The 24275-nt window shown below is 41.5% G+C and overlaps 1 protein-coding gene across 2 annotated transcripts in view; it reads left to right on the forward strand.

Moving 5' to 3' along the window:
• MRE11 (MRE11 double strand break repair nuclease) overlaps positions 1 to 24275 on the forward strand; it is a 185239-nt gene that overhangs the window by 70993 nt on the left and 89971 nt on the right. For both annotated transcript variants that reach the window (XM_075592499.1, XM_075592500.1), the window contains exons 11-13: positions 7683 to 7856; positions 9836 to 9898; positions 21357 to 21567. In XM_075592499.1, coding sequence (XP_075448614.1) covers positions 7683 to 7856; positions 9836 to 9898; positions 21357 to 21567 — 448 coding nt within the window. The remainder of the gene's footprint in view (positions 1 to 7682; positions 7857 to 9835; positions 9899 to 21356; positions 21568 to 24275) is intronic.

Consider the following 24275-nt stretch of genomic DNA (forward strand, 5'->3'; position numbering starts at 1 on the left):
TTCTGGGGGTCTTTTAAGGACCTCACTTGGGTCTTATGAGGTAAAAAATGTTTACATCATTTTGGCTTTATTCTGTCCGGTGTGTTAAACGTCGTCGTTGTGCTTTTCAGACTGCTCCTCAATTGCATTGTTAGTCCACTTTGTGCATCAATAAATGGCAGAATATATGTTTTTGTGACCAATTTTGTAAAGTTTCTTAACTCTGCATCTGCACAACAAATTGTTCAACCCGTCATTAATACACTGCTGACTGTCCTCATGCCACAGGACACAGCTCCTGGTTTTGTACATTCATTACCAGCAACGCACTTATTACATATTATCCAACACTGTAGGAGTAAAGAATCATCAGTATGTACACTACACGCACTAACAAAAGTGGCCAATGTCTTACTGGCAGTTAAATCTAAGGGTCATTTCTCCTTACTAATTCTCCTGGATCTCTCAGCTGATTTTGAACACACAGGATCACCCACTTCTAATGAACACACTGCATCACCCTGTTCTCATGAACACACTGCATCACCCTGTTCTCATGAACACACTGCATCACCCTGTTCTCATGAACACACTGCATCACCCTGTTCTCATGAACACACTGCATCACCCTGTTCTCATGAACACACTGCATCACCCTGTTCTCATGAACACACTGCATCACCCTGTTCTCATGAACACACTGCATCACCCTGTTCTCATGAACACACTGCATCACCCTGTTCTCATGAACACACTGGATCACCCCTTCTCATGAACACACTGGATCACCCCTTCTCATGACCATACTCCTCTGCGTTGGCCTCCATGACTCTCCAGGTTTACGTCCTACCTATCCAACCGCTCCTTAAGTGTTTTGTTCTCTAGTGTCGTCTCTCCTTCACTCCCTCTTTCTGTCGGGGTCCCTCAAGGCTCTATCCCTGGCCCTCTGCTCTTCTCACTCTACCAATTTTATTGTAATGAACTACAGTAATACAATCTTTTGGCTTTCAGTATTATCTATATCATGATGAGGCCCCCATGTACCTCTCCCCCTCTCCTTATCAACTGTCTATCTGCAAACTCCCTCACTGCCAGTATTAACCACAATTTCAGAAACCACCCAATTCGCTTTTATGGGGTAATGTTCGACTGTGCCCACTCCTTCATTCCTTCAATTCAATCTCTCACGAAGTCTGGCCATTTCAGCCTTTGAAATATCGCTAAAAGGAGCCCTTTCCTCATTCGTGACACATCTAAAATCCTTATTCACTCACTCATCTTTTCCCGCCTTGACTACTGCAACCTTCTCCTTGTTGACATGCCTCTCGTGCTCCTATCCAATCCATCCAAAATGCTGCTCCAAGAATCACTTGGAGTACCTCATTCACCGCTCCACATCTGCTGCTCCACTATAGAAGTCTCTACACTGGCTCCCCATATCCTCTAGAATGAAATTCATAATCTGAGCTCTGACTTACAAAGCTGTCAAAAATGCTGCCCTCCTTACATCTCTGCTGTGCAGCCAGCTGGATCAAACTCCATACTATCTAACACCACCAAACCTTAATGGGACTAACTACCATTTGTTTCAGCGTTGCCCCTTATTCTCATGAGGAGAGCCCACGTTACTTTTGGTATCTGTTTGCTCTTGTCTGTCCTTATTTGGTATGTTATTCTGTTTGCCATGTAATTAGCTTCCCCCCATTCTGCATAATATGTTGACGCTTTACAAATAAACGATAATAAATAATAATAAATATGTCGGAGGTCCACAGGGGAGGAAGGAGCCGGGTGCTCTGGATCTTCTCGACACTGAAGTTGTGTACCCTTACACATTGATGGTCCCCACGGCTGTCACGATATGAGGAAGGCACAGTGTTAAGGAACGGAACATGGGTGTGACAGAAGACGGGGTTCTATGGGAATAGAGGGACAGTACGGGGCAGATGGGAAGCAAGAGGGTAATTTGGTAAAGAGGAGGGGGCAATGGGTTGCAGAGGTGGACAGCACTCCTTAGGCACAGCACAGGCCTTCAAAAGTACAATATAACAATATAGTAATCCAAAAAAGGGGCCTTAGTCTATTTATTGGCAAAAGTATATGTCAGATATTAAATAATTATTCAGGAACACAATTCTAAATCATTTCTAATAACTTTTGCATCACATTGGCCATTCATCTTAATTGTTACAATTGTGTAAGCCCCCACTAATCACAAGAAAATTGCAATGATAAATATGGATATCCTGCAAACCAATACAGAGGGAAATAATATAAAACTTATCAATAAAAAAAATATCTTGTACTTTTGTACTTATAATACCAACACCAATGAAGCATGTTTGGAGGTGCACCAAAGACACCAGCAGTTTGTAATTATTCATGAACACAAACGTTATTTACGTGGATTTCACATTCATTGTATTTGGGAGGTGAGTCTTGATACCTCCCTTTCATGGTGTCCCTCCATCACTCCTAGGCTTAATGCCATTGTGCCCTGCAAGAACTCGCAGGAACGCCTCTAAATGCGTGATCACGCCCCATAACACCTCTAGCGTTCTGACCCATTAACACCCTGATTACCGGCTGTGGTGAATACTGCTGAACTGACGCCTAATTACTCTCCGTTTATTCATTTATTTTTTAAAGCTGGAATCTTGTGACGTTTTGCCAGATAGTATTGTTTTATAGCATTGCAGTGCTGTACTTTAGTTTCTTTGCATGATCAAGAAGTGAGGTGTAGTGAGACAAGGAGTACAAATACCACCTCCTTGATCAACAGCAAATAATGCTTTCTTATGGTCCCATTGATAACTATGTATTTTCTTGTTTTGTTAAAGTCAAATGACCACTAACAGCCAGGAGAGCATTGAAGTCGCCCCTTCAAGACATGGGATTAATATTCTTCTCTATGGCTTACTGATGAAATAAATAACTCCGTACCCATACTTGGGCAAAATAAATTGGTACAGAATAATACAAAAATATTTACATCCATGCCATAAACAAGAAAAAACCAGAAAGCTAGAAGTCCAACGAATGGCAGACTAATTAGCATTGTTAAATGTCAAGGCCTCAGAACAAGAAGTAAGAGTTGTTTTCTTTTTCCTGTCTTCCCACAATACACCTCACTGACAGGCTAGCATATTAGTTGTCAGTTTTCTTTATATTCTATAATGCAACTCTCAAGCTAAAACCCTATACATATCCGGAATGAAGGTGCATAGATATGTGTCAAGAAAAATACACAAGCATGAATGCTAAATCATATGAATATATGGGGAGGTTTCAGCCTTTTTTTGGTTAAGGAACCCTATAATTATATTCTGAAATTCTGCAGAATCCCAGCCCTCTCAAATAGTGTGTCTGAGATCCGATGTATTGAAAGGAACCCCAACCTTCTCAAATAGCGCGTCTGAGATCAGATGTATTGTAAGGAGCCCAACCCCTCTCTAATAGTGAGTCCGAGATCAGATGCATTGTAAATTCTTTTGTGTTTGGTACAATGTTCAAATGACCTGAAAATTGCAAGGAACCCATTTAAGGAATATATATTAGCTGGTAGATTCAGTATGTACTGTACTTTGTTTAAAATGTTAAATGCAACAAGGTCACATACCTGATTTTTTTTTTTTATTGAATAGGCTTATTTGTAACGTGTAAGCTGTTCCTGCTGTTTTGTTTAGTTCAGACAACCTGGTTTTTTTTCAGTCTCATTGCTGCTTAATTGGAAAAAAAATCTGATCCGATTTATAGATGAAGCCAGGGTAATTTTAACTTCTGTCACATTATTGTGGGATATATTGCAATATTCTGCATTCTCACTGCCATTAAATCCTGTGGAAACTCTTCGGTATTCTGCATTATCAGTTAGTAAGATAAAGCTGGGCTACGTCTGTATGTTAGAATTTTGACATCATTGATTAAACCCATTTAGGGGCACATAATTGCTGCACTTCATTTTTCACTTGAGCACAAGCCTTGAAATACAGTATGTCACTAACAAAACTATTATACGTTGTTACACTTCGTGATGTATGTTATCAAGTTGGGTATTTGATTTTAATTCCACCCAAATTAGGGACAATGGACAAAATGGACACTTCTGTTATATATGGCTTACCTGCAAGGAAAGTGCATTTTAAAAGAACAACAACTTTAATTTAACATATCTCAGGAAACTGAATAGAAGAGGTCACCCTGTGTACAATCAGTGCAGTGATGATACAAGTGTTGATGTAAAAACCACGGCGTTGTACAAAGTGTATGAAACTGCCTACTGAAACTATTCAGTACGATCACACTGTATTAAAGTACAACATATTGATGTGAAGATTCACCAACAACAGCCTAACCTCAGCGTATGATAGGGGACCTTGCTCTGATGTTTCTTCTTTTCCAATAATGAGTTTGTTTTTTTTGTGCTGTCATATTTTTCCAGTCAGAACTACTGTACTTCTTTTATTATGAGATGGGTATGTTTTTGCATGTGGTGCAATATATTTATTTAAACGGTGGAGTTTTTTTTTTTATAGGTTATGACATCCTTGTAATAAATAAGAGCGTATACGGGGTAACATTTTTTATATTAATGATATATTCCCTAATTTCTATATTCGTGCATTTATAGACCCAATGAACAAAAGCAACAGGTAATGCTGCCTTTTCTCAGCATATCTCATTCTAAAGAGAATAAGCCTTTGATCTGCAGTGGGTTGGATTGCATTTACTGATGTGATAAATCCATGTGCTAGCAATCGAGGATAACCTGGGAAATTAAAAAGATGCTCATCACAATGGGCACAAAGCTCACATGTTGAATGGAGGGGGTTTGTCCTTTATCTTGCTCATGATGGCTGAGTCACTTTGTACAAACTGGTAATTATTTGTTATTGTTGGCTTATTGCTTCAACTATTGAGGGCGTTCATATAATTCCTGTCTTCCCCTCTAGGACCTTTTTCTATATTGATAACTACTTTGTTGTACAAGCACAAGGCAGAAAAAATCCTGCAGTGGTGCACACCTCTGAGCAGTATGGATACTGGTGAAACATAGTCAAACGTAACTTTTATTTAATTAAATCAAATAAAAAGAGACTGATTCTTATGTTGTGATAGTTCTCTATTTATTAGTGATTACCAGACAGGCAATGACCGTATATAGCAAACATAAACACGTTACACAAACCCACACCTGGGTGAACATGTAGATAACATCAAGCCAAAGCTGCCTCTGAGGTCGTTTTATGTTCATGTCTAGTACAGTCAGTAACGGCTGTATTATTCCAGTCATGAACAGGAGATTTATCATTATTCCATAGTGCTTTAGTTTTGTTTTGTTCGCTCAAATGTATATACTAATCTGTAATATTGTGCTACAATAACACTGTATCAGAAATAGAAGAATGGAGATTTAGGAATTATGATGATAGAGTATGGAAGCAAGAGAGAGTCCCTGATAGATTCTTACAGAAATAAAACTGTCTTTGATGTTCGTATTCTAGCACTTATATCTGAGTAGTGTGTATACTCTTTAGTTAGACGGTAAAGTTAGTAATGAGGGGGTCTGTTGTATTATAGGCTTATTACAGTTATAGTGTCATAACTCCGTTTTAGCTAGGTATCATTTTTTTTTTTTAGACCTTTACAGCCCCCAGCCTCAGACAGATAATTCTGTACCTCCTAATTTCGAAGTAGCTTGGTGCAGCGCGTGACATCACACTTCATGCAGTACACCTGATGTGCGTTTCGGTGTATTATGCCTGGCTGGGTGCCCCTGAGCCATATGGGGGAATTGTGATTGTCAGCTCTCAACCCAATCATGGCAGGTAACTGCATTTGTAATAAAGATGTATGTGTATTTTTACTGTTCCAGGAGTGTCAACCAGCGGAGATGTGCAGAGCGTGAGTTTCGGGGGTGATTTTACGGTAAAATGTTGTCAGGGTGTGTTTGGGTAGAAGGGGGCCAGTGTTGCGGGTTACCCTGAAACATGTACTCTGGAATCTCCCCAGATTCCTGAGGACATGAGGAACACAGACCACCGGATAAAATCCTCCTTAGAAAGCAGTTTGCAGCTCACCGCCAAATCTCCCTGCTTCAGCACCGACCAGAATAGTAAGACCGGCCAGGGCAATGAATCACATTCACGGTACCCCGGTATATGCCCACAAACGCAGGACCCAGGTTGGGATTCAGTGTATCTCACGCAAGGTATAAGGTGGCGAGAGTTATATGTTTTTAAGTTCAAGTAATGTTCAGTATGGGTAAAAATCCATTTGCATGGGAGACAGAGTGGCTACTCCGCCCTCTAAGCTTCAAAGGCAATCCAGGATATGGAAGTGTTAAACCATTTGTTAGCTTGCTTGGTAGGGGAAGAGAACTTCAATAAGCCATCCTGGCAAGATGTCACCCTGCCCAGACTGAGCGGCACCATGTAAGAGGGGCAGGGTCTCATATGCTATGCGGCAAAGGGGCAAAGCTCGTTAATGCTCAGAGCAGAATGAGAAGCGCCCTCTGCCAGATTTGCAAAGTATTGGCAACTCCGTGATAGGGGGACGAAAATAATGGCTGCACTATTTATTTTTTTATTTATTTATAAAAATATTTTACCAGGAAGTAATACATTGAGAGTTACATCTCGTTTTCAAGTATGTCCTGGGCACAGAGTAAAACAAAATAATACATGGTTACAAATACAGTTACATAAATGAACAAGGTATACATTATATACAAGACATTGCATGCACAGTTAAAGAAAATATATATTATGAGCGTATGAAACAGTTACAGACCAGATTAAAGTGTGAGACAGCCTTAGATTTGAAAGAACTTAAGCTGGTGGTGGATATGAGAGTCTCTGGTAGGTTGTTCCAGTTTTGGGGTGCACGGAAGGAGAAGGAGGAACGTCCGGATACTTTGTTGAGTCTTGGGACCATGAATAGTCTTTTGGAGTCTGATCTCAGGTGATAGGTACTGCATGTGGTAGGGGTGAGGAGCTTGTTCAGGTAGCTGGGTAGCTTGCCCAGAAAGTATTTGAGGGTGAGACAGGAACGGTGAACTTTGCGCCTAGACTCTAGTGATGACCAATCTAATTAGTTAAGGATAGGAATGTTAACCCTATAAGAACCCGTGCAGCCCACCCGGAAGAGAGTCATCATGCTGTAACAGATTCACCTAAGATTCGATGTGTGGTCCAAGAATTCCAAGCTCTGAGTAAGTCATCTAAGTTTCTCAGAGGCTAAGTGTCCAGTTACAAGACTCTAGCATGAAGAGGCTACTTGAAGGAAAAGCTGCCTGGATTATTTTGCTGTTTGTTTTGCAACTAGGAAAGATTAGTTTTGAATCACAGTCCCAAAGTAAGTGTATTTTTGTTGTAATTGTAAACCAAGCTGTGTGTGTTCATTCTGTAAATAAATCACAATTTATTTTATCTCTTGCTCTGCTCAATCAGAGGATCCAGATATTTTGGTGTTAAAAGTTCTGGTCTCCCGTGACACTGACACTTTCAGCTTCTTCCAGGGTCTATATTGTAATATTCTATATTGTCCGAGGAGGCAGTTTCCAGAGGAAAATCCCTATTAAAGTCAATGACAACATACAAATTCCCCATGTCTATAAATAAAATGTGACGGTGTCTTTTTAGTTTCAGCTCTTCCTGGTTTTACATTTTACACAATACATTCATGAAAATGTATTTTCTCAGAATGTCCAGCTCGCCCTTCTCACTGAGAGAGGGATGGGAGAAGCAGTGCAGGAGTTTGTGGATAAAGAAGAGAAAGATGCCATAGAAGAGCTGGTGAAATTCCAGTTGGAGAAGACACAGAGGTTTCTGAAGGAACGTAATATTGATGCAGAAGAGGAGAAGATTGATGAAGAGGTGGGACATCGATTTATTGATGCACATTTGTATTACCTATAAATAAGACACTGATTGTTAGAATTGACATGTGAGTCAGTAAGGTATATGTAATAGTTTCTACCATAATAATTCTAAGGTTGATATTTACTTGACCATCATTTCTGCTTGAATGCTGTCTCCACTATCTACCAACTTCTAACCATGACCCTTTGTCCTTATCCTTCTTATTTGTTGAAAAATGTATTTGTGTACTTTGTTTCCAGTTGTTTGGGTTCCTTATACAGTACATCCCATTTTGTGCCTTATCTCTTCTGTGTGTTTGTTGAAGTTTTGAAGACCTTTTAGTAAGAAAATTATCTAAAACCTGCCACCACATTCGATGCCCTTATTCTTGGGTAGGGAAAAGCAACACAAGGCTCTTTCGAGTTTAATTAATCTAATTTATTACAGCCAATACACAACGTTTCGACCCATAGGTCTTTCTCAAGTGAAAAAAAGTATTTTTTTTCACTTGAGAAAGACCTATGGGTCGAAACGTTGTTTATTGGCTGTAATAAATTAGATTAAGTAAACCCGAAAGAGCCTTGTGTTGCTTCTCCCTACTATGTTCATTGTATTACTGCAGGCTATCCTTCAAACACAGGAGCACCGGCAACTGCATTGCTGTTATTTTTCTACTTATGGTGTGCAGCATCTGTCTTTAATTTTACTTATTCTTTGGTAACCATCTGCGCCCTGCTTACGTTCTTCGGGAAATAACCAATATAATCTTGACATTTTATAAAAGGGACTTTGTATCTTTTAATGCATTTTGACATTTGTTTTAGAAGCCTAAATATATCCTCACCAGATCTTGTCAAAAGTTATTTTGATTTTTCTTTTTCACAATCCAGGGGGAGCATGTAAGGGGAAAAAACAACAATGCAAATATCTAAGTGCAGATGATTTTCTTATGTGATTAAATTCACTCTATTCTTGGCTCTTCTGTGTGTCCTACTCACAAGATTGAAATGATATTCAGGGCAACATCAGTGAACTATGGTGTATATTTCTGTAGCCAGGAAGGGCTGTACTTCACTCTGCAACTCAGCGGGGGAAGGAGATGCAGGGAAACAGGAAAATACCCATAGCGCAGATCAATATGGTAAAAAATCAAGCTTTATAAAAGGTCAAAAATGCGCACTTACAATAAAGCACTTTAAAAACAGCACATATACTGATATAGAAGGCAGGAGAGATCACCCAATAAACCGCCAACAGAGCGGGCGTCCCAACGGAGGCGGTGTGGTGAGCCACATTATTGGGTGATCTCTCCTGCCTTCTATATCAGTATATGTGCTGTTTTTAAAGTGCTTTATTGTAAGTGCGCATTTTTGAACTTTTATAAAACTTGATTTTTTACCATATTGATCTGCGCTATGGGTATTTTCCTGTTTCCCTGCATCTCCTTTGCCCGCTGAGTTGGGCAGTGAAGTACAGCCATTCCTGGCTACAGAAATATACACCATAGTTCACTGATGTTGCCCTGAATATCATTTCAATCTTGTGAGTAGGACACACAGAAGAGCCAAGATTAGAGTGAATTTAATCACATAAGAAAATCATCTGCACTTAGATATTTGCATTGTTGTTTTTTCTCCTTACATGCTCCCCCTGGATTGTCAAAAAGAAAGTTTCTACATTTGGGAATAAGTGAAGACAAGCCCACCAGAGGGTTTGAGCAGGGAGTTGCAACTTTAATTATAACACTTTGATTGTATCACTTTATATGCACAAGTATTTGCACTTATAATTTATATTGCACAATATTTTGCACAATTAGTTACTTTATAGCAAGTGACCACCTTTTTAGAGTTTTAGCACCTTTTCCTACACCATCACACTCACAAAATTTATTTTGATTACAATAAAAAAATTAAAAAAATAAAAACCCTAGATTTAGCCATTTTGTGTTCCCTTAGAAAATGGATGACAAATTATTATTTTCTGTTTTCAAGGTGCGAAAATTTAGGGAGACAAGAAGGAAGAACACAGATGAGGAGGATGAAGAGGTTCGAGAGGTAAGCCCTCCACTATTTTATGTTTAGTATTTTCCTGTGCGCTCAGATGTAAAGCAGCAGGCATTGCGCCGTTTTTTTATTTTTTTTATTATTATATACATTTACATATTTGAAACAATTTTCGGAAGCTACAATTTGGCCACTGGGTTCAGCTTCATTCTGGCAGCAAATAGAAAGTGACTAGCTGATGTACCTGGCGTTGCCCGGGATGTAAATTTGTGAGTTAGTATGAGTGACAAGGAGTGTAAGGATAGGTTAAGCATTTTGTGCAAAGGTTGTTTAATAAAGATACAAAGACATATGCAATGAATGTTGTTATTGCTTTAGAATTGAATAGTTGATTATGAATACAGTACAACAGGATGGAATTGTTTTGCATTAGATGGTACGGCTCCCAGTCCAGCCAACATAATATCAGAAGGAGTGAATATCAGACAGAGTGAATGAGTAAGCAGTAGTACAATATATTGCAGAGGTAGTTGTGTGTGATAGTGGCAGTTGTTGTGTGTGGTTGTGTGTGTATATGAGTGTGTAGGCGAAAGGTGATTGGGTCCGAGTGAAGGGCCGCAGCATGACATACATACGTGCATAAAGTTGTAAGTGTACCAGTTCCGAAAACTTTATGGCAGCATAGTTATATGCATGTTCTTATCTGGTAGTGGTGATGCGTCCCAGTCACGTCAGATGTTCGTGTGTGCGGTGCCCCTGGCAGGCAGCCACAGGCGAATGGAGGCGGGGGAGTAAGGCGGCGCGTTGGCGTTCAGTCGCGGATGCGTCGGTGAGGCGGTGTGCGCCAATGCTGGCGGCACCGAGGAGCGTTTGTAGCGGTGTGATGGGGGGATGGTGTGCGGCGGTGCCTGCGGCGCCGGGGAGCGTTGGTAGTGGTGTGACCTAGAGAGTGAGGGAGCAGGTGAAAGGGTGAGATCAGTGGCGGTGAGGCAGGGTGCGCTGGTGGCGGCGGTGCCGCCGAGGAGCGTGGGTAGCGGTGCCGGCAGCGCCGGGGAGCGTTGGTAGCGGTGTGACCGGGGGAGGGGAGAAGAGAGTGAGGGAGCGGATGGAAGGGTGAGATCAGCGGTGGTGAGGAGGTGTGTGCCGGTGGCGGCGACGAGCGTGGGTAGCGGTGTGACCGTGGGCCGGTGAGGGAGCAGGTGGAAGGGTGAGATCTGTGGCGGTGAGGCGAGGAACGTGGGAAGCGTTGTGCAACGGTACAAATAGAGGAGTAGCAAAGTAGTCACTGGTGTGGTCCTGCCAAGTGAGTTGCCAAGTCCAAGTGAGGCCAAGAGGCGCACGCGGTGTGAGGGGCCACGCCCTGCTGTGACGTCAGCCCACCCCGCAGGCCAATGAGCTGTGGCCATCCACCGGCCAATCACAGGGGGCACAAATACACACATAAACATTATTTCAGTCATATATATATAGATGACAATGGAGCTTCTGATTGGGCGACCTTGCACCCATCTTTGTTTTTCCTTTTAACTACTGGCAAAAGTATGTTTTAAAAAAATGAAATCTCACCAATCATTTGGTCCCCAGAGCTGTGAGCGGTGTGGTTCAGCGTACCAACTGTTTCATATAAGATAAAATAAAAAATACACTTAGGGCTGTTGGGGGAGGGAGGGGCTGCTTTCATTCATATAGATGTGTAACGCAATTTCCCCCCTAATCCCCTTGGAGATGTGTGGCTACGTTATGTGTGATGAAGTGCAATACCTGTGGCTCACAGGAAACCTGAGCCTCCGCTGCTGGGAACCTGGGGTGTACCTGAGTAGCACTTCCACCTATAATGGGATTCTACTATATGGAATGACCCCGTTACAGGACAATAAAGAATACACACGGGTAAAACAATAACAGTTTACTTTACACATCAGAGAACCATTAATAAAGGTGATACCCACTCGCAGGCCTTGCAGGCCCCGTGTCCTCACCCCAGTGGAGTTTACCCCAATGAACTAAGGTGCTCCAGGCACCGGACTGTCCCAGTGTCCATCGGATCAATCACTCACCCAAGTGTGTGAGACAGCGCTGCTCCCACTAGCACCGTGTATGGTTGGTGCACTTAGTTGGGTACCTGCCGGGTGTGTCCACACCCGGGTGCGCAGTGATGCTGATGGGATCCACGGATCCAGTGACAGCAACCACGAAGCATCCGCCTCTACATGGGGTGGGTCCCGCATGGATTGCACCACCATATGAGATTGTTCTTTGTTGCAGGTGTCTCGGCCAGATCACCTGAGATCAGAATGCAGCCGACGGTGTCCCTCACTCTGGTACTACAGGGCAGTGTCCCTATCTATGGGCCTGTCCCTGCAGCAACCACAAGCTGAGGGGAGTGTTGACCTAGCTGGGGCCTAAGGGGGCCTCTGGCCTAGTGCAGTGGGTCACTGACTCCACACACACACACACACACACACACACACTACCCTTCTGCTGTCCCAGCTACCACTGACTCACTCACTAACTGCCCAACTGTATAACTGCCTTAACTACAAATGCAGCCACCCTATTGGCTAAGCCGCAGCATGTGACGTCCATTCCTGAGGCTCATGGGACATGTAGTCCCTGTCTTGAGCCTTTCCCCTATTGGCCGTCGATCTGGGGGTCCTGCTGCGCATGCACGAAGTGTCTCTCGCACTGGCGCCAACCCCAACATGGCTGCCGGACTAGGGGATGCTGTGCGCATGCGTGACTACACTGCGCATGCGCAACTACACTGCGCATGTGCGAGGATTAACAAAATGGCGGCGCCATGCTATGGGAGCCGCCGGCAACTCGGTCGCCGCTCTAAATGCCCACAGACCTCCCCGCACTCTCCCCACCCCCCGCAGCGGAAGGTAAGGGGACCCAGGGGAACCGTGTCACAGATGTATTAGCACTATATACTTTTGAACAGTGCCTCTTGCATAACTATAGTAGAACAGCAATATTATTCTGAAATGTTGTGACTTATTTACTGTACATGACTAGCTTTGTTTTTTTTTTTTTTTTAAAGATACAGTATGCAGTTACTGTACAAAGTTGAGTTCAAAGGTCGCTTATTTGTACAAATCTTCAACAAAGATGAATGAATAATTATAGATGTAATAAAATCATGTACAAAATTGAAGGCCTTTCAAAATTATGTCCTTGAACTAATCCTTCAGATATCTTGCACAGCTAGGATTTCAACCATGGCAACATCTAATTTTCCACTTACTGTAACTGAACTGATTTTTGACAAATTAATTAATGATATGTTTCAAGTAAAACTGCTTTGAAAATGATTTAACACTGCAAACTTTGTGAAGCAAATCCTCAAAGCATCTTAAGAGAATTTTGCTGCAAATACACTTTCTTGACCAACCAATGTTGTTTCCTTCGCAAACACAATTTGGGCATTTGTTGTTTTTGAGGCAGTTATCGGTCATCTTGTTTTATTTCGTAAATCAAAATCCTGCGTTGCATTGAGAAGAAAACGTTGAAAGCTAGATTTAAACTTTCGTGCATCGCTGTCTTTACCTCTGAAATGCTTCCGTAAACTATTCAGTCAAAATGATTCTCTACATCTATATAGAAAAAGAGGACTTCTATTATCTATAGACAAACCAGCCCCCATGCTACATCCAATATGACAACTTATTTAGTTTATTGCTATATATATTTTCAATGTTTGGGTCACTTAGTTCAATAATTTAGTTCAATCCTTATGCCAAAACATTTCAAGCCTGCAGCCACGTCATATACCTTATCAGCAGGTCCTACACTACCAATGTATGTATATCTTTATATAGCGCCATTAATGTACATAGCACTTCACAGCAGTAATACACGTGACACAATCATATAAATAACAAATAATACAAATAACACATAATGGGAAGAAGCGCTTCAGACATAAAAGTGACATTTAGGAAAAGGAGTCCCTGCTCTGAAGAGCTTACAATGTCATTGGTAAGTAGGAGGAACGTACAGAGACAGTAGGAAGGTGTTCTGGTAAGTGCGTCTGCAAGGGGGCCAAGGTTTATGTATGAGGTGTATTTATAGTGTCCTTTGTATTTCCTACACTGCATAGAGAAAAGATGGAACAAAACAATAATATAGCCAATAGCATGGGATGCGTGACATATGCGGTGCCTAAGGGGTTAAAATTTAGGAGCATTATATGTGCTACGTGTGAGCTACCGGTCAGTTAAAACTGGTCAAAAGTGCCCTATAATAAGTATAGTGGGGGAATTTTTTTTTTTTTTAATATTTAAAAAAAATAAAATATTTTGTATATATGTATGTATATATATATATATATATATATATATATATATATATATATATATATATATGTGTGTGTGTATATATATAAACAGAAAAAGAGAGAGAGCGCACGCCCCATAGCATAACACTGTGTATTTATTATGAAAAAAGGAAGGGGAAGGGGGGGGGGAGGAATCACACTCACAGGATAAAAATGGTTAAAAGGCAATTTGTGATAATATCACCACCATCCGGTTCTGTGCTGCGGAATTGCGTCTCTGTGGGCTCCTTCCGGACTGCCAGTAGAAGTCACCGCTCACCGGATTCCTGGGGTGCCGTTTGCCGTCAGATTGCCGTCCAAGAACTCAGCTCTCCACTCCGAATGGCCGCCGTATGGATCCCACGCTGGATGTGGCCTCGTGCGCAGCGTCGTAGTGACGTAATCGCGATATCGGTGTCCCTGACGCGTTTCGTCACCGCTGGGCGACTTTCGCAAAGGGCTGATAGTGAACGAAATGAAGTCCTGCACATTTATAGCCAGTCCATCGCTTAGCAACCCTTAATAGGGTCATTGTTTAACCCGTAGTAAGCTGGTGAAGTAATAATTAAATAATGAAATATATACAAAATTATGAAATCACACACATAAAAAAACACACAGGGGTGGCAGTACATTGAGATCTAATAATCATGTTATAAATAAAAGATAGTAAGAACTATTAATTCCTCATCAGAACACCATGCACATACTGTATAGACAAAATTGAGCATAATGAGCAACCGAAAATTCAATAGATCTACACTACTAAACAAGTAAAAGTAAATAGATATTGCACATACTTTTTATTGCTGGAAAGATAATATATATGTGTATATAGAAAGCTAAGAGCAACCTTATGACTCAAATGGGCTTATATACTACCCAGATACTTGTATATAGATGAATATACAAATGTATATTAACTAATGTGTATCAAATTGTTGAACTATTATAAAGTGGGGTATATATTTCTCTCATGCAGATATAGAAATAAAAATAAAAATAAAACATGATGAATCATGTAAATGTATATTCACAGAGATAATGATGTAACTCAAGATGGAAATCTAATGAACAGGGAGAGGAGAGAGAAAAAGTACCAAGGGCTATACCTAAATAAATGAAAAATGATTCACAAAATGGTAGGGATAAATATTCAAATGAAACTATAATTCTAATTTAAGTTTCATTTGAATATTTATCCCTACCATTTTGTGAATAATTTTATATATTATCTTTCCAGCAATAAAAAGTATGTGCAATATCTATTTACTTTTATTTGTTTAGTAGTGTAGATCTATTGAATTTTCGGTTGCTCATTATGCTCAATTTTGTCTATACAGTATGTGCATGGTGTTCTGATGAGGAATTAATAGTTCTTACTATCTTTATTTATAACATGATTATTAGATCTCAATGTACTGCCACCCCTGTGTGTTTTTTTATGTGTGTGATTTCATAATTTTGTATATATTTCATTATTTAATGTTTATTATACAACAGGGGATAATATACTTAATTTTAATTTTATTTTTAACTTTGCTTTTTCGTTTTATCCATTGGTTCAGATCATCTATTTGAATCATTTTTAATGATTTTACATAATATCAGCAATGAATTTGAGTATCTAGTGTGTTACATATATGTGTATAATGTTTTTGTAGATCTTTCCCACAATATATGTCAATATATATATGTATTTTTTCCATGATCTGCCATTTATTAAGTCAGTCGTTTATATCATGTGTTTAATGAGGGTGCAGTACATCTAGTTACGCCCTACTTCACCAGCTTACTACGGGTTAAACAATGACCCTATTAAGGGTTGCTAAACGATGGACTGGCTATAAATGTGCAGGACTTCATTTCGTTCACTATCAGCCCTTTGAGAAAGTCGCCCAGCGGTGACGAAACGCGTCAGGGACTCTGATAGCGCGATTACGTCACTACGACGCTGCGCACGCGCACGAGGTCACATCCAGCGTGGGATCCATACGGCGGCCATTCGGAGTGGAGAGCTGAGTTCTTGGACGGCAATCTGACGGCAAACGGCACCCCAGGAATCCGGTGAGCGGTAACTTCTACTGGCAGTCCGGAAGGAGCCCACAGAGACGCAATTCCGCAGCACAGAACCGGATGGTGGTGATATAATCACAAATTGCCTTTTAACCATTTTTATCCTGTGAGTGTGATTCCTCCCCCCCTTCCCTTTCCTTTTTTCATAATAAATACACAGTGTTATGCTATGGGGCATGCGCTCTCTCTCTTTTTCTGTTTGTAGATATCCCCGGATGTGGTTTATCCCATGTGAGAGCAGCCGGAGACCCCCTTGTCAGCATCATTTACCTCCATTCATGGACTAACATTTAAAGGACTGGTTGGACTTTATTTATTTTTCTTTTTTGCACTTTTGCACCCTCTTTTTTTCACTTAAGTTTTTGTGTTTCACTATACAGTTCATTGATATATTATGTATTTTCAATTGCATTTTCTATTTTAATATTAACACATTTATCGTATTTCTTGCACTATATACACAAAATCAATTTTATTCACTATAGTCTACCAATAGGTACTACACTTGCAGTCCTACTCTGGCGCTACAATTTTTGTTCTTTCATATATATATATATATATATATATATATATATATTTATATATATATACAGTGTTCGACAAATCACCCAAAAATCTACTCGCCCAACCAAAAAATCTACTCGCCACCTAGTCCCGCCCCCAACCCCGCCCCTAGTCCCGCCCCCAACCCCGCTTTAAAATAAAATATATAAATAAAATACATTTAATAAATTCCTAGTCAGAACAACATTCGTTTTTGACAAATGTATTTATTGTATTACATTATACTACAATTAGTCCTTGTTACGTGTGTGTGTGTAAATGTCGGATCTAGAAATAAAAGCCAGATGTGAATGACTAGTTTCCTGAACCCCTTAACCAATGTCTGGATGTCCCCGCTTCGCAATATCTAAAGCAGCAATCCCACCTGGGATCTTACCTGATCCGCAGTCCCTCAATGTCCAGGTACGCTCATTCCCGCAATGTTATACATTGGGGAGGTGTTCATTACCTGTCTTCTGGGTTAGGGGGGGGGGTTCCGATGTCTTCAGTGTGAAGCTTGAGCCAGATCTGGAAGAAAGCAGTATAGGGTAGTTAAGATTTCGGTGTAGTATAGGGCAGTTAAGATATATAGGGTAAATAAGAGATCCAGAGTGTGAGTGATAGAGAGAGAGAGTGTGGGGGAGAGTGAGAGAGAGAGTGTGGGGGAGAGTGAGAGAGAGAGTGTGGGGGAGAGAGAGAGTGTGGGGGGGAGAGAGTGTGGGGGGGAGAGAGAGAGTGTGGGGGGGAGAGAGAGAGTGTGGGGGAGAGAGAGAGTGTGGGGGAGAGAGAGAGTGTGGGGGAGAGGGAGAGTGTGGGGAAGAGGGAGAGAGAGAGAGGGAGAGAGAGTGTGGGGGAGAGAGGGAGAGAGAGTGTGAGAGAGAGAGAGAGAGTGGGGGAGAGAGAGAGAGTGTGGGGGAGAGAGAGAGAATGTGGGGGGGAGAGAGAGAGTGTGGGGGGGAGAGAGAGTGTGGGGGAGACAGAGGAGAGAAACGGTGGGTGACACACACAGAGGGTGGGTGATACACAGAGAGAGAGGCTGGGTGAGTGACTGGCTGGTTGAGTGGTTTGCTGGGTGAGTGGCTGGGTGGGGCAGGGGTGACTGGGTGGGTGAGTGACTGACACTGACTGGGGGTGGGGGGTGACTGACACTGACTGGGGGTGGGGGGGTGACTGACACTGACTGGGGGTGGTGGGGTGACTGACACTGACTGGGGGTGGGGGGGTGACTGACACTGACTTGGGGTGGGGGGGTGACTGACACTGACTGGGGGTGGGGGGGTGACTGACACTGACTGGGGGGGGGGGGTGACTGCCACTGACTGGGGGTGGGGGGGTGACTGACACTGACTGGGGGTGGGGGGGTGACTGCCACTGACTGGGGGTGGGGGGTGACTGACACTGACTGGGGGTGGGGGGTGACTGACACTGACTGGGGGTGGGGGGGTGACTGACACTGACTGGGGGTGGGGGGTGACTGACACTGACTGGGGGTGGGGGGTGACTGACACTGACTGGGGGTGGGGGGTGACTGACACTGACTGGGGGTGGGGGGTGACTGACTGGGGGGAAGGTTACTGACTGTGGGGGGTACTAACTGCGCCATCATGAATGTAGGGGACGCATGGGAGGCACGTGGCCTGGAGCGCTCGCCAATCAGGAGTCAGGTAGGGGAATTTTTTCAGCGCGAACGGGGGAATTTAAAAAAAAAACACGTGTGCTGCTTGGGCCAATATTTACTCGCCCGGGGGTTAAATCCACCCGCCCCGGGCGAGTAAATGTATACAATTGTCGAACACTATATATATATATATATATATATATATATATATATATATATATATATATATATATATATATATATATATATATAATTTAGTTCATTACTATAGATTTTTTTCTTCTCATAAGTATGGGTCATTCAGTTCAATTCTTGGGACAAAACATTTCAAGCCTGCAACCCCATCCAAATTGACCATATCTGCAGTAATATATATATATATATATATTGGTCCTCTCGCAGGGACGTGTATGAATAAACCAGATTAAGTTACCACTAGAGTAAAAAAAATTAAACAGACAGCGATAAGCAACTTGTTTGCATACAAATTTATATACTTTAGAAATACTTTTATTTCTCTGATTTACAAAATAATGCATTGTTCACTCAGAAATAGTCTCGGGGGGCAATTCTACAAAGTCTGATGGGGCCGTTTGCGATTTTCGGTTGAAAATCCCAATGGACTTTAATGGGCCAAGAACAACCCAAACAGCCACATTGGACTTTATGAAATGAAACCCTAAGTTATTAAACTCATCACTGTTATTGGTTCTTTTGACTTCCCAGTGGGATGCCCTTTGAACCCCTCTACTGGCAGAGGGGCTGGAAATAGCGAGTTAATGTAATCCTTTTTTTCAATTTGACATACACAATCTTAGCAGGCTCAAACCACAGACCCACAGTATTTTATATATATATATATATATATATATATATATATATATATATATATATATATATATATATATATATATATATATATATATACCCACAGTATTTTAGTTATATATATATATAACTAAAATACTGTGGGTCTGTGGTTTGAGCCTGCTAAGATTGTGTATGTCTAATTGAAAAAAAGGATTAAATTAACTCGCTATTTCCAGCTCCTCTGCCAGTAGAGGGGTTGAAAGGGCATCCCACTGGGAAGTCAAGGGAACCAATAACAGTGATGAGTTTAATAACTTAGGGTTTCATTTCATAAAGTCCAATGTGGCTGTTTGGGTTGTTCTTGGCCATTAAAGTCCATTGGGATTTTCAACCGAAAATCCCAAACGGCCCCATCAGACTTTGTAGAATTGCCCCCCGAGAGTATTTCTGAGTGAACAATGCATTATTTTGTAAATCAGAGAAATAAAAGTATTTCTAAAGTATATAAATTTCTATGCAAACAAGTTGCTTATCGCTGTCTGTTTAATTTTTTTTATTCTAGTGGTAACATAATCTGATTTATTCATACACGTCCCTGCGAGAGGACCAATTAGAATTGTAGGAAGACAAGAGAAAGAAAACCGATAAGAGAACTAAAACAAGTTACATAGTTACATAGTAGATGAGGTTGAAAAAAGACATACTGTAGGTCCATCAAGTTCAACCTATGCTAAATGTAGACAACAGATACTTTATCCTATATCTATACATACTTATTGATCCAGAGGAAGGCAAACAAAAAACCCCATTAAGGGGAAAAATTAATTCCTTCCTGACTCCAAGAATTGGCAATCGGATTAATCCCTGGATCAACATCCTTCCCATGTATACTTATTTGGTATATCCCTGTATACCTTTCCCATCTAAAAAGATGTCCAACCTTTTTTTGAACAAATCTATTGTATCTGCCATCACAGTCTCCATGGGTAATGAATTCCACATTTTAACTGCCCTTACGGTAAAGAACCCTTTCCTTTGTTGCTGGTGAAATTTCCTTTCCTCCAACCTTAAGGGATGGCCCCGAGTCCTTTGTACTACCCGTGGGATGAATAGTTCTTTTGAAAGCTCCTTGTATTGTCCCTGAATATATTTGTATAAAGTTATCATATCCCCTCTTAGACGCCTCTTTTCTAATGTAAATAAATCTAATTTAACTAGCCTCTCCTCATAAGTTAGAATGTCCATCCCCTTTATTCATTTTGTGGCTCTTCTCTGCACTCTCTCTAGTTACATAATGTCTTTTCTTAGGTTTGCTGCCCAAAATTGTACTCCATATTCAAGGTGTGGTCTTACTAATGCTTTGTAAAGGGGCATAATTATATTTACTTCCCTTCCATCCATTGCCCGTTTGATGCAAGATAAGATCTTGTTTGCCTTTGCAGCTACTGCATGACATTGGGCACTATTGCTAAGCCTGCTGCAGGACTCCTAAATCCTTTTCCATCAAGGATTCCCCCAATATATCTCCATTTAATTTGTAAGTCGCCTTTTTATTCTTGTATCCCAAATGCATAACCTTACATTTATCTGTATTAAACCTCATCTGCCATTTACCTGCCCACGTTTCCAGTCTCTCCAAGTCCTTCTGAAGAGAAATTACATCCTGCTCTGATTCTATTACCTTACACAATTTAGTATCATCAGCAAAGATGGAGACTTTGCTCTCGATCCCAACCTTAAGGTCGTTAATAAACAAGTTAAAAAGCAGGGGTCCCAGTACCGATCCCTGAGGTACTCCACTCACGACTTTAGCCCAACCTGAAAAAGTTCCATTTATGACAACCCTCTGTTGTCTGTCCTTTAACCAGTTTTCAATCCAGGTGCATATATTATTACTGAGTCCAACTTTCTTTATTTTGTACACCAACCTCTTGTGTGAAACCGTATCAAAAGCTTCACAAACATTTTCAAGATGAATTTAAAAAAAAGTTTAAAATACATTTTTTAACCTAATTTTAACTTATTTCAAACACTGTTATTAGTTTATTTTTTGTTACTTTCAAGACCCATCACAACAAAATGAAGAGACCACATGTAAATAAAATAACGACAGTAAATGTTGCACATATTCTGTTATTCCACAGGCTATGAACCGGGCCAGGGCGCACAGGCCAGAGGTGGACGATGTTGTGATGAGCGATGATGACATAATGGGAAGGAGGCCCTTGGACGCAACCAATGATGATTCGGATGGTGCCAACTCACCAATGTCAGGGCGAGGGAGAGGAAGGGGCCGCGCCAGGGGAAGCAGGGGGCAGAGTACAACCACAAGAGGGGCTTCTAGACGAGGACGAGGTTTGTATCCACTGTACATGAACTATATTTTACATGCAACTGAATGTTTTTTCTAGAACTTCTATAGAATTATATTGAGAGAGGTTAAGTTGGAACAATTGTAACTTTAAGTACTTCACCTTTTAACACTTTTAAGGCGCGAGTTAAAGACTTACACCATTATTCACAAAACTTCAATACAAGTTGAAACTGTGTGATCCCCCGTTATCTACTATAGTCTTGAATGTCCATTAACAAAGCTTTGCTGTGTGGTAAAACCCTATTGGAGATGAGTAGCTCTTCCCTCATGTGGTTATTCTAGTCGGTTGTGAAGCAAATGTACCCCTACTAGGGAAGATTACTCGTAGAAATTGAGCTAAACTTTTCCACGGCGAGGTGAAGATGGTTTCCTGAGGAAGGGAAGGCGACTTTAGTGCTGAAGAGTAGTTGGATGACATCAGATGTTTCCATCCCAAATGTAATCTTGGGCTAGCTCAGTTTGTTTCCACATATTACCTAATCTATATTGCAGTCACATTAGAACTAGCTTTGCCTGGTTTCATATTCCAGGTACTTCAAAATCTCTCGTGTAACAAATAAAGAGTGCTTCTATTTTTCATGTTTCATTTTTTAGGATGTTCTACGCATATTCCATCTCCCAGCATTTCAGAAAAAATACAATTACCTTGAGAATGCATTGAAAGTTGGCATCAACCCCATAATTCCTACTTATCAGGAAAATGTAGTTTTAAATGTCCCCCAATTTGGAGATCTTTCCTTTGTCCATTGATGTTTTGATGATCTGGTTTATTTGGCTCATATAGAAAAGTTATACTCTCTCAAGTTGTGTGGCTTTCATTATATATATATTATATATACTGTGTGTGTATATATATATATATATATATATATATATATATATATATATATATATATATATATATATATATATCATACGAACCAATCCAAAGACCAGTAAAGAGACAGCAGACTGCACGGGGTTAATCCAAAGATATGTATTCACAACATGAAATACACGTAAGCCAACTGCCAACGTGACACGGCCCTGAGGAAGGTCTCTCTGTGGGACCGAAACGTTGGCTTACGTGTATTTCATGTTGTGAATACATATCTTTGGATTAACCCCGTGCAGTCTGCTGTCTCTTTACTGGTCTTTGGATTGGTTCGTATGATATTTGCTCTTTATGGGACTAGCATCTGCTGTTTCAATATTTTCAACTACAGTGTGCTGACTGAATTTCTTGTGATATATATACACACACACGCACACACTTTTTTTGTCACCTTTTTCACGCCCAATAACTTATCTAATGTGTGATAATCGTTCTGACAAAAGGGATACAAGCCAAAGACTATTGCCAGAACTATTACATCTGCACTAAAAGCCCCACGAGAACACCTTCTACAATACAGACAGAAAGAACCTACCACACGCGTACCACTAGTGGCCACATATAACCCTGCCCTTGAGAGAATACGAAAAATAATCAAAGATCTGCAACCAATGCTAGCAGAGGATGTGACAATAAAAGATATCTTCCCCAAACATCCCATTCTTGCATTCAGGCAACCACCAAACCTCAAACATAAATTATTCAATAGAAAACTTCACAACGAACTTAAAGACACTGATAATGGCCCAAAACCGTGCAACAACACATGTTGCAAACACTGCAAACATATATGCCAAGATCCCACAGCCAGTCACAACCATGGAACATTTAATGTTAAAGGATCATACTGCTGCACATCCAGGAATGTAGTATATATGATTCAATGTAAAAAATGTAACCAATGATGCTACATTGTGTCACGGGAACTCCAGGAGCAGGCAGAACCTAGGTGGCTGGAACAGCAGGGAAGGCAAGAATTGTTGGGGTCACCTGCTGAGGTCTGTGGCAGGTGGCAAGCAGGATCGTCGGGGTCACAGGAAGTGTCCGGTGGCAAGCATCAAGCAGGATCGTCAGGGTAACAGGCAGAGGTCGGAAGCAGAAAGTCAGGAACAGGCCAGGGGTGCAGGAACTGAGACTAGGGTGCAGGAACTGAGACTAGGGTGCAGGAACTGAGACTAGGGTGCAGGAACTGAGACTAGGGTGCAGGAACTGAGACTAGGGTGCAGGAACTGAGACTAGGGTGCAGGAACTGAGACTAGGGTGCAGGAACTGAGACTAGGGTGCAGGAACTGAGACTAGGGTGCAGGAACTGAGACTAGGGTGCAGGAACTGAGACTAGGGTGCAGGAACTGAGACTAGGGTGCAGGAACTGTGACTAGGGTGCAGGAACTGTGACTAGGGTGCAGGAACTGTGACTAGGGTGCAGGAACTGTGACTAGGGTGCAGGAACTGAGACTAGGGTGCAGGAACTGAGACTAGGGTGCAGGAACTGAGACTAGGGAGCAGGAACTGAGACTAGGGAGCAGGAACTGAGACTAGGGAGCAGGAACTGAGACTAGGGAGCAGGAACTGAGACTAGGGAGCAGGAACTGAGACTAGGGAGCAGGAACTGAGACTAGGGAGCAGGAACTGAGACTAGGGAGCAGGAACTGAGACTAGGGAGCAGGAACTGAGACTAGGGACTCACAAGCAGGAAACAAATGGGCTCAAGCCAGAACACTAGCATGGGCCTTTAATAAGTACAAGACTCCACACGAAACAGGAACAGAGGCACTGGCATAAGGAGTCTGGATACAAAACAAAGGCAAAGGAGGA

The sequence above is a fragment of the Ascaphus truei genome, chromosome 3, assembly GCF_040206685.1.
Source record: "Ascaphus truei isolate aAscTru1 chromosome 3, aAscTru1.hap1, whole genome shotgun sequence".
Lineage (NCBI taxonomy): Eukaryota > Metazoa > Chordata > Amphibia > Anura > Ascaphidae > Ascaphus > Ascaphus truei.